We start from the raw sequence: 15,539 nt of genomic DNA on the forward strand, positions 1-15,539 counted from the left end.
ATTTACATCATGATACCTAATTTCAGTGGGGTGGAGAGTATAATCCTCCCCTACACCTAAAACCAGAAAGAGGACAGAAAAAAATGGGTAAACACTCCAAAAGCCTTCAGCAGTTATGAAATGTTATGCTAGGGTTTTATGGTCAGATTAGACTAATGGAGTTAATAAAATTACTAGCATGCCATAAATTAAGGCTGAAACTAAAGTTTAATCTTCATCTGGTGATTGAAAGCTACAGACTTTAAGTAGTTTCACTATTACTCAATGTTTACATTATTGTCTGTGTGAGCAACTGTAAAAGCTAGTCATTCAGAGGCATAACTGATTCATGAAATTGTTTAAACTGTGTTTAGACTAAAATCCAGATGGATTTAAATGAACTGATTTGATTAATATTAAGTAAAATATTAAAAAGCAACTTTTTCATATATGGTTCTGATATTGTAATCCAAATAAGCTACTTTTTTTTTCTTTTCATATGTAGAGATACACTGAAAGGCATATATTATGCACAGGAAGGAATAAATACTGATGTCTGTCCATAAGAGACAAACGGCATATTACTAAGTATTTAGTATGTTACTTCGTTTCAGCAATCTTTTTGGTTGTTACAATGGATATATACCTTAAAGAGCATTTAGTCAAGCATTGGTCCTAAGTAACAATTTAATTTTTACCACCTACCAAATATTATTCTATCAACTGGTTGAAGGGGCTAACACAGATGTGTTACATGATGCTAATACCACAGTAGAGCCTCTTTTAGGACGCTCTTTCACTTAACCTCTCTACTACAGTTTATTGAAATATTTTAATTTTTAAACCGTAAAGTTAATTTCTTAATTAATTTCACGTTATTTTTTCTGAACGCAAGCTTTTAGACCCGTCAAAAATGGCTTGCACCTTACAACAATTGGCACGTATAATAACATAAAGGTATGCAAATATACCTGTTTGTCAGGTGTAAAGAATCACGTAAAGAGCATGCACGTGGGAACTAAAATGTATAAACAAGTACACGGTTGTCTAAGGGATTCCTTTCTTCCCGTAAAACTTTCAAGAGGTGTATAAAACCTATCATTCGATTCCTAGTTTACAGATTGTCATCAGACATAATATTGTCCGGTCACAGCTGTTACAGGCTTAAAAGAAAGAAAGAAAGAAAGACATATACGCCTGAAGACAGGGCAACCTTAAACCTGCCATCAATTAGAAAGATCACAGTGTCACAGGTGTGCTTTTAGCAGAATAGCAACCTTAGAGGTCAGGTTGGGGGAGGGGAAGCACCCTGGACGGGGAAAGTCAGACTGCAGGGAGGGCAAGCTGCAGGCCCTGTTCCGCCAGTTTCTCCCGGCACTTCCGCGGAGCCCGGGTCCTCCTCTCCGCTCCTCGCAGGGCAGGTACCCTCCCTTTCTCCCCACCTGTACGGCTGGGGAGCGCCGGGCTTCCCGAAGCGACGCCCTAGCGGTGGGAATGGGAGGACACAAAGGAGGCTCCTGCGCGGGAGCCTCCTTTCGGTTCGGCTTCCCCAGCTAGACCCCAAAGCCCCGAAGCCCCGGGGGAAGGAAATTACCACTCGCCCACCCCCGCCCCGTTTCTCTCTCCGGCTCGCTGCCTGTCTCGCTCCGATGCCGCCGAGCCCCGTCGCCACTTCTGGGTGGAGGTCCGGCGGAGACAGCTGCGAGCTCCCGGGCTCCGGGGAGGGAAATGGGGCAGGGTGAGTCAGCCGGCCCGGGGAGAGGCTCCATCGCGCCCGGCACCCGCCCGCGGGGTAGGGTAGGCGCTGGGCTGAGCTCGCGGAGAGGCTGCCGCTTTCCCCTTCCTCCCAGTCCCGGCTTGAGAGCCGAATGCGAGCGCGCGGGCCGGGGGAGGGAAGAGTGGGAGAGGAAGCCGCGGGAGAGAACAGGCAGCCACTGTTTCCTTTTGAAAAGAAAGTAGGAGCCCTGGGTGGGAAAAGAGAAAGGAGCCCTCCCAACTTTTCTTTGCGAAAAGTTTTCCCAGGGCGTTTTGTTTGAGAAGCTCGGGATCGCGCTGCCGCCTTGGCGGCTGTGCCTGTGCGCCTCGCCCCTCGCCCCGCTCCTCCTCCTTCCAGCCTGGGTAGCTCCGCTCCCTCCCCAAGAGGCGCCAAATGGCTACCCAGTAACCCCACGGGGCGGGGGCTGCAGCGCCGCCTCCAGCCGCCGCGGCTCCCGGCAGCCGGTAGACCCTCCGGCGGCGCTGCCCGCGGGCTGGGAGCCGGGCCCGCAGGTGGAAGCGCACCCGGGAGGCGGGCGGGTTGGTCCAGGGCTAGGGGCGGCTCGGGCGGGCTCTTGACGCGCGGCCAGCCCCGTTCAGGCCTCGGGAAAGCGTGCGTCCCGCCCTGACCCGCCGGCCTCTCCCACTCCAGCAGTGACGCGCCGCCTAGCAGCCGGAGCCCGCGCAGCGCCCCGCAGGGCGATGGACGGCCGAGCCCAGCGCGCGCAGGACGTCCCGGCGGCGCTCCCGCCGGCGACCCCCGCAGGGTAAGCCTCGAGCGCCGCTCCACCGCCGCTCACTGGGGAGGGCGAGGGCGAGGGCAGCCGGGCCTCCACCCGGTCACCTGGCTGGCAGGTCGCCACCCCGCCGGCGGCCAGATTCACCCGCCGCAGAACACGCGGACGACGAGGCTGCTTCCTCCCGGCCTCCTAGGAGGCCGCCCGGGATGGGGGCTCGGGTAGTTTTTGATTGCTTTCCTACCGGGGCTGCTCCGAGTTGCTCAAGGGCAGCTGAATGCCAGGAATTGGGTAAGGAGTCCGGGAGCAAAAATGGTAACAAAGGGCCCCTTGTTGGGGCTCTGGGCGAGCGGCGGGACGATACCTGTTAGTGAGCTCCTGGGAAGGGGAAAACAGTTTTCTTGGCCGGTGGATGAGGCCCAGCAGGTGGAGTGTCAAGGTGAATGTAAGGAAGGGGCTTTCTGCGAGAGGGTGGAGGGCGACAGGAACGTGTGACAGCTGTCAGCCCGCATGACAGTTCCGGGACACGGCCGGGTGCGCGCCTCTGATTGTCTGTGGCCAATTGCTAGTGCCAAAGCCTAGTGCAGAGTCAGACCGCCAACACACGATTACCGTATCCTCACATGTTTAGGTGAGATTGGAGTGGAAGGGGCTGTCACATGGTGAGTTAATATTAAATGCAGCACGTCTTCCTGCCAGATATGCTAATAATCACCTTGCTAAGCGTTTGGGTAAATAGTAATGAGAACAGGTAGTTCTGCAAGAGATGGGAAGAACCTGAAAATAACCTTCGTCTTGGTAAACAGTGAAGGCTTAACATGGGCGCTAGTTGAGCTCCTGAAGTGGGAAAACCCTTTGGTGAAGTGTAACTTTTTCCTACAAGTGTTCCCCCAACTCAGTTTCTTTTCTGATAGTTAATCCAAGCATAGAAATGCACTCAAGAGAATATGAACATTTCAGAAAAGAAACGTTAAGGAAAAAGCGACTTTGTAGCTAATGAATGAGATTTGTACAGTCTTCCTGATTTGAGAGTAGAGAAGTCATTTTTCCCTGGAACATGACACACGTTTCTTTAGAAGCAAGTCACAGCATGTTTATTCATCAGAGACCATGCGAACATTGGCAGATGTCTAGAGGAAACATGGAAAAGTCTCAAAGCAACATGACTAATATAAAAGATATTTAGTATAATGCTTACGTAGAGGAAACACGTAGTGTATGAATTAATTCTTTCATTTTGTTCCAGTTAGTTATCTTCTCCCCTCTGCAAATAGCCATATTTCTGTTGACTTCCGTTTCTATTCTTTCCCCAGTTTTTTCATTACTTAGATATTATCATATATTCTTTCATATATTATCACATTAGGATGTATGAGGAAAGAAATACATTGGCAGGAAGATATTAATTATAAAAGCATGGACCTCTAAATGGAGCTGCAGGAATACTGAAATGTACTCAGGTACCCCCAAATAAGATAGTATTAGACTGGTGGATTTAAAAATGGATTAGATTAGGTACTATTTGAAAAGAAAAGAAAAAGAACCCAGCATATGCACATACACAAAATACACGAATACACTTGAGTGTTTAGAAATCATATAATACTTGTGAGTAAAATAGGTGAGAACAGATGGCTCTGACATGAAGGAAACGGAAAGAGCTTTCTAGTGATAAGCACAACTATAGTAAGACGCTTTGGATTTTACTTTTGAGGATTTAAAGGTTAAACCGAAATTCTTTGCTTCAAAAGAATGTACAAAACTGCTTTATCTAATTTCTCAAATATGAGGAAAATACTTTTTAGAAATTTGCTCTTCCCTCTCCAAATTTAAGGAGAGACGTGGAAAAATGCTTCAACATCTTATCTGAAATAACCCCCCCGTATCATTTTACTTTGCATTATTCAGAGACGTTAACAATATCTGAAAGGTATAAACATAAAAAATTACTTCTCTACTTTGTCTTCTTTCACTTGTCTGTCTTGTCCCTTTGGCATATCCCAAGTGCCTATTATATTTGTTGAATATTCATTATTCAACATTACTGTTGTTCTTTTTCTCAAAACCCCAGAACATTAAAAAGGTTTTAATTGTGGGAAACAAGAATTATCCTAGATATAAGGTTTTGGGAGGTGGCAGGGAGCAGTCCCAATCAATATGTTATAATAAAATGTTAGGTTTGGAAAGTAAATTCTTTACTATAAAACTAATTAAATCATGACTCATTAATAGCCTATGAGGCCTACTTTAGACCTTATCCTTGGATATTACTGCTCTAAAGAACCCGTCTGTATGTAATTTTCCAACTTTTACATCCTTGTAACATGTCATTTTAAAGAAATTTAGTGCAACTCCTTATTTTACAAATGAGAATCTGAAGCACAGACACAGTGATTTTTACAGAAGGCCCAGAGCAAATTAGTGGCAAAACCTGAAGGAAAACCCAGGATGTTAGTTGCCGAGTTCATTGCACTAATTGCTTTTAATCTTTTCCAGACCACAATATGATAAATTTCAGCTGAGTACATTATCTTTAGAACTACTAGTGCTGGTGTTTTTACTTGCCAAAACACACGCACACATATATTTTTTTAATGGTAGAATTTTTTTTTTTTGGCCGCGTTGGGTCTTCGTTGCTTCGCGCAGGCTTTCTCTAGTTGCGGCGAAATGGGGCTCCTGTTCATTGAGGTGCACGGGCTTCTCATTGCGGTGGCTTCTCGTTGCAGAGCATGGGATCTAGGGCGTGCGGGCTTCAGTAGTTGTGGCACATGGGCTTAGTTGCTCCGGGGCATGTGGGGTCTTCCCGACCAGGGATCAAACGTGTCCCCTGCATTGGCAGGTGGATTCTTAACCACTGAGCCATCAGGGAAGTCCCGAGATGTATATTTTTAACTCTTTGAAATTTAAATGTCAAAAGTGTAGTTGACCTTGCTTTGAGGCACCTTAGTGTTTTGATTCTGAAACAAATTATCAGGCATGGTTCAGGTATAAAAGCCTATTTCTTTATAATTTTGCAGAATTGTAACTATGGAGTTAATTGAAGGCATAGTAAAAATTAAGAAATGATTTAGCAGCTGCTTTCTTAAGCTTTTATTTGGATACATTATTGGTTCTAAAGTTGTACTGATTGTATAAACTGAGTTCTTGTTAGCTAACATTTACTGGCTACTTAGAAGTTGAATGCCTTAGCTGAGGTTTTAACATAATCACCTGAGTATCTTTTAAAACAAATACCCATGCTCTCACACTCCTACCTATTCTAATTTTAATTGGCCTGGTAGGGGACAAGGGCATGGAGAATTTTAAAATGCTGCTAGGTGATTCTCATATGCAGCCAGATCTGAGAACCATTGATTAAGTCGGTATCACCAGCTGAGAAGGAGATGAAGCCATAAATGGAATGGAGGCTGCTATTTAACATTTTTAGGAAACTCAAGACTAACTTTCAGCTTTATTTTGCCTTTTGAAAGATTCCATTTAGGTGCTCTACGGTACTGTTTAAAAAAAAATTTTTTTTTTTTACTCCTTTTTGAGGAAGTATGTTAACTCCATTTTATGATTTTGGAACTGAGGCTCAGAGAGCTTAATTAACACACTCAAGGCCATACAACACTAAGGGATGCAAGAATAATAGAAACAAGGTCTGATACCCAAACCTGTGCTCTTCATCACTAGGCCTGTTACCCAGGATGTTTGCTACCATGGATTATACTGAATGGATTATTTAAAGAGGCTTTATAGATGCATTGTCTTGATTCTTCTTAAAATTATATTTATAGTGTATTAAAAAAACTCCTACAAAATCAAATGCATATAAAAAAACCCCAATGCCTAGCATTTAAAAGGAACTTAATTATTTCTTTAAAGTCATAATTAACATTTTCATGTGTTTAGGTTGATTTAATTTAACATAGTAAACTGACAGCCATTTTGTCAGATGACATTATGACATAGCTGTACTTATTTTTGCTCTTAGGCAGCTATTAAATTTATTATAGCTTAATTTCAAAAGTAGGATTTTTGACCAAATAAGAAAAATGAAATTGTTTATTAAGACAGTGCTAGATATTCTGTTCAAAGTCTAATGTCCTTTGAATGTGTTAGAGGATAATTTAATAACATTATCACCTAACCTTATTATTGAAGTGCCAATTGTATTTATATAATAATAAATGCCAAGCTTTATGTTACTGAGACAACTGCTCTTATGTAATTAATTAGTCAAAACTTGTGAGCCCTTATTTTATATAAAACACGTTTTTCTAGGCACTGGGAGATTGCCTAGAAATTCTGATCTTAAGAGCTTTATTTTAAAAAACTATCTGTAACTATGCAGGAAGAAAAAGGAGGGAAGGTGCTGTTAGTGTAGAAGTGGTACTTTGGTATTAACTTTAAAAGCATATTATGGATATGCTTAGGACTTAAAATGCAGTATCCTAGCTCATTGGTCAGCAAACTTAGGCTGAGCAAACTATGTCCAGAAGGTTGAAATGGACCCTCTACCTGTTTGTCTTTTATTCTTTTCTCCAATTTTTTAAATTGTGGTATAATTTACATAAAATTTAACATGCTAACCATTTTTAAGTGTATAGTTCAGTGGTATTAAGTACATTAACATTGTTGTGCAACTGTCATCACCATCCGTCTCCAGAACTCTTTTCATCTTGTGTAACTGAAACTCTGTACTCATTGAACACTAACTCCCATTCTCCTTTCCCCCCAGCCCCTGGCATCCACTGTTCTACTTTTGATCTGTATGATTTTTGACCACTCTGGTTACCTCATATAAGTGGAATCAAACAGTGTTTGTCTTTTTGTGACTGGATTATTTCATTTATTATAATATCCACAAAGTTCATCCATGTTGTATCATATATCAGAATTTACTTCCTGTTTGAGGCTGAGTAGCATTCCACATTTTGCTTATCCATTTATCTGTCAATGGACACAGGTTGCTTCCTGTATTTTAGCTGTTGTGAATAATGCTGCTAGGAACATGGGTGTTCACATATCTCTTTGGGACCCTGCTTTCAATTCTTTTGAAGTAGAATTGCTGGATCATATGGTCATCCTATTTTTAATTTTTTTGAGGACTGCCATACTGTTTTCCATAGCAGCTGTACCATTTTACATTCCCCAAAACAGTGCACAAGGCTTCTGGTTTCTCCACATCTGTGCCAACACTTGTTATTTTTTTTTTTTTTTACCGCAGCCATCCTAATATGTGTGAGGTGGTATCTCATTGTAGTTTTGATTTGCATTTCCCTAATGATTAGTGATGTTGAGCATCAGATCATGTGCTTATTGGCCATTTATATATCTTCTTTTGAGAAATGTCCATTCAAGTCCTTTCCCTATGTTTCAATTGGGTTTGCTTTTTTTGGTTGTTGAGTTTTAGGAATTTTCTTCATATTCTGGATATTAACCCCTTATCCTCTACCTGTCTTTGTAAAGGGTTTTATTGGCACACAGCCATACCCACTCATTTGCATATTGTTTATGGCTGCTTTCATATTATAGTTGAGTAGTCCAGGCAGAGATATTATGGCCTGTAAGCTAAAAATATTTGCCGTCTGTCCATATACAAGTTTGCTGATCCCATGGGCCAACTTAGGAAATTCGTAAATGAAGTAGTGATTATTTAACTCAAAATCTATTTACTGCAGGGAGGGGCATATAAGTATTGAACTTCAATATAAATTAGAACAAAATGATATTTTGTTTGCATAAAGCAAGATATTTCTTATAGCAGGAGATTTTGCAGAATGCTGATTAGTGGTCGTTTTTTATTCCCCAGGTGAAGACTTAGGCTTGGCTTGTTGGCAAGCCGTGTAGAATTTTAACATTGATTTGATATCAGAATATATTTTATTTATTTATTTATTTATTTTTTGCAGTACGCGGACCTCTCACTGTTGTGGCCTCTCCCGTTGCGGAGCACAGGCTCCAGATGCGCAGGCTCAGAGGCCGTGGCTCACGGGCCCAGCCACTCCGCGGCATGTGGGATCTTCCCGGACCGGGGCACGAACCCGTGTCCCCTGCATCGGCAGGCGGACTCTCAACCACTGCGCCACCAGGGAAGCCCCCAGAATATATTTTAAAGAGAAGTTCTAAACTTGTGCTGGAGACACTTTCATGAAAAATGACTGAGGTCATTTTTGGTCATTTGGTCATTATATGATTAAGGTGTTTAGAACTAAATGTGCCTGGGAGAGAAGCTGGACCAAAGGTAGAAGGAATTTCTATCTAGTTTTTTTCGGCCTATACCTATTTTATGAGTTAAGCAAACTGTCTTTATAATTTTCAGCAAGAGTTTTTGTTGTTGCTCTTAAAGATATTTCATATCCTTAAGCTTTTAGTGCTCTAACATTAGGGTGACAGTTATTAGAAGACCTTTTTTTTATGACTTTGCTAAATTTTTTTCCCATCTGTTACAGTAAAAACAAACTAAAAGTATGGGAGAAAGAAGTTTCCCATGACTATTTATAAAGGGCCAAATGTCTTCAGTTTTGCATACAAACTTCGTATCTGAGGAATGAATCCCTTAGAAAAGACTCTCAAAGACTGACTAGTCTTTAGAAAAATGCTAGAGTGAGCTTGTTTTTGTCCCCCGTATACTTTAAGTTCACATTGCTGTTTATAAATTTAAGTAAGTTAAAACTATTTATTGACTTTGTACATTAAAAAAACCTGCGTAGTTGAATCGTGGAGTAGTTTGACAAAGAAAGTGCTTTAATTGAGATGGTCATCTCATTACGACAGCAAAGAATGCAATGGCAAGAGAAGTAGTTTAAGCTCAACTCATAGAAAGCTTATTTGTAACTTTTACCATATTTTAAATAGTTATACATCTTTACAAAGTTCATAATTTCCAAGTTTCATAGGGAATAAATGAAGATATTTGGGTTTCCTGTATGTGTGGTGCCCTGTATTGGGCAATATCCTGATTATATCTGTGCGTTTTCGTGCTGTATAGCTTAGCTCAGGCTTACAGTTCAGAGGCAGGCCTTCAGGAATTTGGTGGGAAGCACAGTACACTACAGAACTGAGTTGTTTTCTTAACCTCTACTCTCTAGGAAAAAAATGTAGCCCCATCAAAACTTTCAGGTTTGTGGTTGTGAGGTAGTGAGGATGGAGGTGCTAGGTGAGCAGGAAGAAGAATGACCTCTGGGGCTTCCCTGGTGGCGCAGTGGTTGAGAATCTGTCTGCTAATGCAGGGGACACGGGTTTGAGCCCTGGTCTGGGAGGATCCCACATGCCGCAGAGCAACTAGGCCCGTGAGCCACAACTACTGAGCCTGTGCGTCTGGAGCCTGTGCTCCGCAACAAGAGAGGCCGCCATAGTGAGAGGCCCGTGCACCGCGATGAAGAGTGGCCTCCGCTTGCCACAACTAGAGAAAGCCCTCGCACAGAAACGAAGATGCAACACAGCAAAAATAAATAAATTAATTAATAAACTCCTACCCCCAACATCTTCTTTTAAAAAAAAAATGACCTCTGAATGCCTCATTTTCATTTCCTTTAGGTATTCTTGTTCCCTTCATATTGAATGCCCTCCTCCATTGAAAGCAGAACTTTAGAGATAATATAAATAATCACTTTATAAAAGAGAGTATGGGTTAATAGGACAGAGGTTTTCCTTTGTAATTGCCTCAGGCTTGTAGAAAATTACTTTGGATGGAATTAAAAGAGTGAAAATGCCATCCATATTTGGTGGGATTTGATTTTGCAAAATAACCAAAGTGGTTCAGAGGCAAGCCTCTGAAGTGGGGTTGAAAAAGAACCTGAGATACAATAGTTTGGGTCCAAAATGTGGTTGTGCTTTTAAAATAATGATTCTGATTTTCTTGTGTGGGCTGTAGCTTGATTTTAAATAGGGTTGAATGCCAAAGGAATCAGAGTATGTTTTTTAAACGATAATATATTGGAAAAAGTGCATTGTTTCTCATTGTAATTAATTTGAGAGATTAAAACTACTTTGTGTGCATGGTTTTTTTTTGTTTTTTTTTTTTTGCGGTACGCGGGCCTCTCAGTGTTGTGGCCTCTCCCGCTGCGGAGCACAGGCTCCGGACGCGCAGGCTCAGCAGCAATGGCTCACGGGCCCAGCCGCCCCGCGGCATGTAGGATCTTCCTGGACTGGGGCACGAACCCGTGTCCCCTGCATCGGCAGGCGGACTCTCAACCACTGCGCCACCAGGGAAGCCCAACATGTTGTTGTATTTTTAAAAATTAAATACACCATTTCACTTTTTAATTTTTTTATTATTATTTCTTTTTTTGGCTGTTTGTTGCTGCGCGCGGCTTTCTCTAGTTGCGGCGAGCGGGGGCCACTCTTCGCTGCAGTTCACGGGCTTCTCATTGCGGTGGCTTCTCTTGTTGCAGAGCTCGGGCTCTAGGCGCGTGGTCTTCAGTAGTTGTGGCTCACAGGCTCTAGAGCGCAGGCTCAGCAGTTGCGGCGCACGGGCTTAGTTGCTCCGTGGCATGTGGGATCTTCCCCCACCAGGGCTCGAACCCGTGTCCCCTGCATTGGCAGGCGGATTCTTAACCACTGTGCCACCAGGGAAGCCCCCATTTCACTTTTGAGCCTACCATTGCAGCATCTCTTCTTACACCAATATATATTTGTAAGGAAATAGAGTTAAGATGCTCAAATCTAGGTGGGCCATTTATCACCAGTCCTTGAGGACTTTCGTCTCTCTAACCTGCACACCTGCTATTACATGCACATTCACACATGCTGTTGTCCCTGGAAAAACGGAAGTGAAGAGTATTAGATAACCCCAAGGGGAATAGCCAGTTTTAACAGCTGCTACAGTCATCTATCAGTTCAGTTGTGCTGGAAGGACAGGAAATTGAGTTGCTAAATCTGAAAGTGACTGCCACCTTGCCATTCCCATGTCTGATGTATGTGCTGTAGTTTCTAGGCCAATTGAGTCCACAGTCAAGATAATTATAAGAGCCATTGAATTGATTTATCTTCTTTGTGCTAAAGTGGATGCATGTTATACACAAAGTAGAAGTGGCAGAGAGAGGAGCAGCCCTTTCTTTGTCTCTTCTTTTTATGCCTGATAGTCAGGTATCCCTGCTCTAGGAGAATTAGGAAAGAGACAGGGCCCCTGTCTTACAGGACAGCATCTGTGTTTCGTGGTCTGAGACAGTTTCATTATTCTCAGGTGTTCATGATTCGGTTAGTCATTGGCCACAAAACTACCGAGCGAAGTGTCCTACCAGGTTATGAGAGTGGTTTCTTCCTATCTTTTGTTTCTACATAAGGTGCCCATTCCCAGAGAGCAATTAGATGCTTCAATTTAAAGCAAAAATTGTTTTTGCTCTGCTTCAGGAGAGCAAAGCTGAAAGTGGCAAAGAATGTTGGCATGTGGAAAGAAACTAATTTTTACACTTTGGGTTGTGATCCTAGGCTACCAGTCTTCTTTCTTCAGTTTCTCTTCCTCTAAAAGAGGGTAAGTTTGACTGTGTTAGTTTATTACCTATGAACTTCCCCCCACCTAGGAAAGTTAGGTGTGACTTCGTTTCAATAAAAAATATTTAACACTAGTGACCTGAAAGGGGAAATAATACTGATTTTTTCCCTTACATTTAAATAGGACAAATTTTGTATCTAGAACCTATTCCAACCTGTAATTTACTCTAGTTTACCATATATTATTTTTGAAATACAGTCTGGTCTGAAAGGAGTAATGTCTAAGAGTAGTTCATATCATCTGTTCATCTGTTTGTGATCCTGTATGTATGTAGAAATACATAGGAAATTCACTCTTAGATGATGCTAAGAAAATGTAGTCCCGAAGTTTGTGGTGGTAACTTTGTGAAGCCAAGGAATGTGTTTCCAACTAATTTAGTGCTTATAAGCGGTATAGCCCAGAATGTACACACTTACAGGCATTTTTAGAGTTTCCTAATCAAATTCAGCATTTCATATGTATATATACATATATATACATATATATATATATATATATTTGGTGTGCAACACTCTGGGACTTTTATTTTTGTGGGACTCATAGTTACTAAGTTAACTCATAATTCAGACACTAAGCAGATTATGCAAGCTCGATTTAGTGGCAGTTCTAAAAGTTACCTGAAGGTGTTGAATGAATATTCGCTATCATTTTCGTATTCTTCCAGGTATTAAGCACGTCCAAAGTTGAAGTTGGCAGTATTGGATATTTGAATATCATGGATTTGGGGTATTCCCAGTTTCCTTGTATCACTGTAAAACCTAGGCAAGGTAGAGACCAAGTTTCTGGAACTCCACAGATAATTGTAATGGTTTGAACACAAAAATATACCAAGTACCATTGGTTTTAAAGGAGCAGCCTTGGAGCACTCAGAAGTGATGGGCTATGGCTGAAGGCCCACACAGTGTAGGAGGCAGGGAGTAGTACAGTGGTAGCTATTTAATTTCATTGTCGACATGTTTACCCCTTACCGTTCTTCACAGGGGATATCATAAGATTTCCGGTCAAGAAACAATTTTTTTTTAATAAACAATTTTTTAAAATTCTGGCACTTAGCCATTTTCTTTTACTAGTTAAAGGTTATCTAGAATGCCATGCTCTCAAACCTAGTCAAAGCCCCTGTTTTTGGTGATCATTGTTCATTCCGGCACGTGATTTGTGTGACTGGTGAGGGCCTGTCTCAGGGCCTGAAGTTGCACACATTATCTCTGTGACCCTGGGGGCATTTCCTCAGAATGATACTCACCAATGCAGCCCTGTGTCAGACATTCTTGTGGAAGTGGAAGGAGAGCATGTGAGAAAAGGAGGGGAGCCTTTAGGAGTTGAGAATGGAGGCTTTTTTCTTCCTTGAACCCTAGAGAACCAACCAGCTTAAAATGAACACTGCTAACGAGACAGTTTTCATTGCCATATGCATTTAAAGTTCTAAAATTGGCTATGTCAATGCAGAAAAAATGTTCAAAGTGTTTATTTTTAAAATGGGAAAATTTGGGAGAAATGGTAATATCTTGTATGCAATTTGGATTTTTTAATTTTATATTTAAATACATTAAGTGTATCTCAGTTGTGTATATAATACTCATTACTCCTTTTCCTTGAGCCCTTTGTGATCTGCTTATGTTTTTACACTATTGTTTTATGGAAAAAAATTAAATTTCATGGGTGTGAAGGGGAGAATTTTCCTGGCATTTTTCCTTCTTTGGTTAGCCAAGTAGATGCATGCTGAGTTAAATGGAAATGTAGAGATAATTACAATTTTATTATTTGGGGATGTAGGTGAAGAAAGGAACAGGAAAACAGGCAAAATATATTCAATGATGGAAAAATGAAAAGCAGAACGAACAGTCTCTGATTGCAGAGGAAGAGGCAGTGGTGCAAAATGGCTGGACTGTGCTGGCACTAAACTAGCAGTTTGAGGTTTGAAGTCTTTATCTCTTATGTTCAGTTGGTAACTCTGGTACCATTAGTTTGTGAAGCACTTCTGTGATCTTAGGTTATTAGAAAGCATTTTGTGCCCCAAACTGTATATAACCTCTTCAAAAGTACCATGTATGTTTTTTGAGGGGAGAGATTCCATCCAAAGTGAATTGATAGTTATGCCAATGACAATTATTCTCTTTATAGGTCACATCATTTTATTCATTATTTTTCTAATAGGCAATATATTCAAATGGCACAGAATTCAAAAGAGAAAAATGACAAAATAGTGAGAGATCTCCCCCCTATACCCCTTGCTTTCTATTCACCAGGTTTTCTCCCCAGAGGCAATCAAATGTTACGGTCCTTACAAATCCTTATAGGATACCCTGTACCAGTGCTGTCTAATGGAAATATAATGTGAGCCACAAATGTAATTTTAAATTTTCTAGGAGCTAGATTTAAAAATTCAATTTAAGGGCTTCCCTGATGGCGCAGTGGTTGAGAGTCCGCCTGCCGATGCAGGGGACACGGGCTCGTGCCCTGGTCCGCGAAGATCCCACATGCCGCGGAGCGGCTGGGCCCGTGAGCCATGGCCGCTGAGCCTGCGCGTCCGGAGCCTGTGCTCCGCAACGGGAGAGAGGCCACAACAGTGAGAAGCCCGCGTACCGCAAAAAAAAAAAAAAAAGAAAAAAAATTCAATTTAAATGATATATTATATGATGCAGTGGTTAACATGCTTCTAATTCTACAAAACAATGAAGTTGTCTTTACCAGCAAAAATATTTTCCACTGTCAGATTTGAAATTTAAATAAATTATGTAAAATTTAAATTTTATTTTCTTAGTCACATCAGCCACATCTCCAGTGCTGAGAAGCCTCATGTGGCTGGTGGCTACTCCACTGGACAGAGCATCTCCTTACAGTCAGGAGCAAATGGGTGTGTGGATGCATATTGCTTCTTACTCTTTTATACACAGTTGGTGGTACTTTGTACCTTGTTTTTCCCTTAATAATATAACTTGGTTTTTATTCCATTTTACTACATAATGGGCTCTATTTTTCCCTCATAGCTGTGTATTATGTCTTTGTAGGGATGAACATAATTTATATAACCAGTCCCTTATCGATGGATACTTGGATTTATTTCTCCCTCTCCTTCCCCTTTGCTGTTATTAAGTGATCATTTTAGTATCCTTTTTCTTTTTTTAATTGGAGTATAATTGCTTTACAATGGTGTGTTAGTTTCTGCTTTATAACAAAGTGAATCAGTTATACATATACATATGTTCCCATATGTCTTCCCTCTTGCGTCTCCCTCCCTCCCACCCCTCTAGGTGGTCACAAAGCACCAAGCTGATCTCCCTGTGCTATGCAGCTGCTTCCCACTAGCTAACTACCTTACGTTTGGTACTGTATATATGTCCATGCCTCTCTCTCGCTTTGTCACAGCTTACCCTTCCCCCTCCCCATATCCTCAAGTCCATTCTCTAGTAGGTCTGTGTCTTTATTCCTGTCTTACCCCTAGGTCCTTCATGACATTTTTTTTTTTTAAATTCCATATATATGTGTTAGCATACAGTATTTGTCTTTCTCTTTCTGACTTACTTCACTCTGTATGACAGACTCTAGGTCTATCCACCTCATTACAAATAGCTCAATTTCGTTTCTTT

General features: G+C 41.5%; 1 protein-coding gene across 5 annotated transcripts in view; it reads left to right on the forward strand.

The window, feature by feature from the left end:
* The first annotated feature begins 2,253 nt into the window (after nt 1-2,253).
* Nucleotides 2,254-15,539, forward strand: part of COBLL1 (cordon-bleu WH2 repeat protein like 1) — a 160,704-nt gene continuing 147,418 nt past the window's right edge. For 3 of the 5 annotated variants that reach the window (XM_060152750.1, XM_060152752.1, XM_060152754.1), the window contains exon 1: nt 2,387-2,501. In XM_060152750.1, the coding sequence (XP_060008733.1) occupies nt 2,437-2,501 (65 nt within the window). In that variant the 5' untranslated portion in view covers nt 2,387-2,436. Of the gene's footprint in view, nt 2,502-2,733; nt 2,763-15,539 lie in introns of those variants that run through there. The other 2 variants (XM_060152751.1, XM_060152753.1) reach the window with 2 other exon arrangements.

The sequence above is a fragment of the Lagenorhynchus albirostris genome, chromosome 6 (genome assembly GCF_949774975.1).
Source record: "Lagenorhynchus albirostris chromosome 6, mLagAlb1.1, whole genome shotgun sequence".
NCBI classification, from domain to species: domain Eukaryota; kingdom Metazoa; phylum Chordata; class Mammalia; order Artiodactyla; family Delphinidae; genus Lagenorhynchus; species Lagenorhynchus albirostris.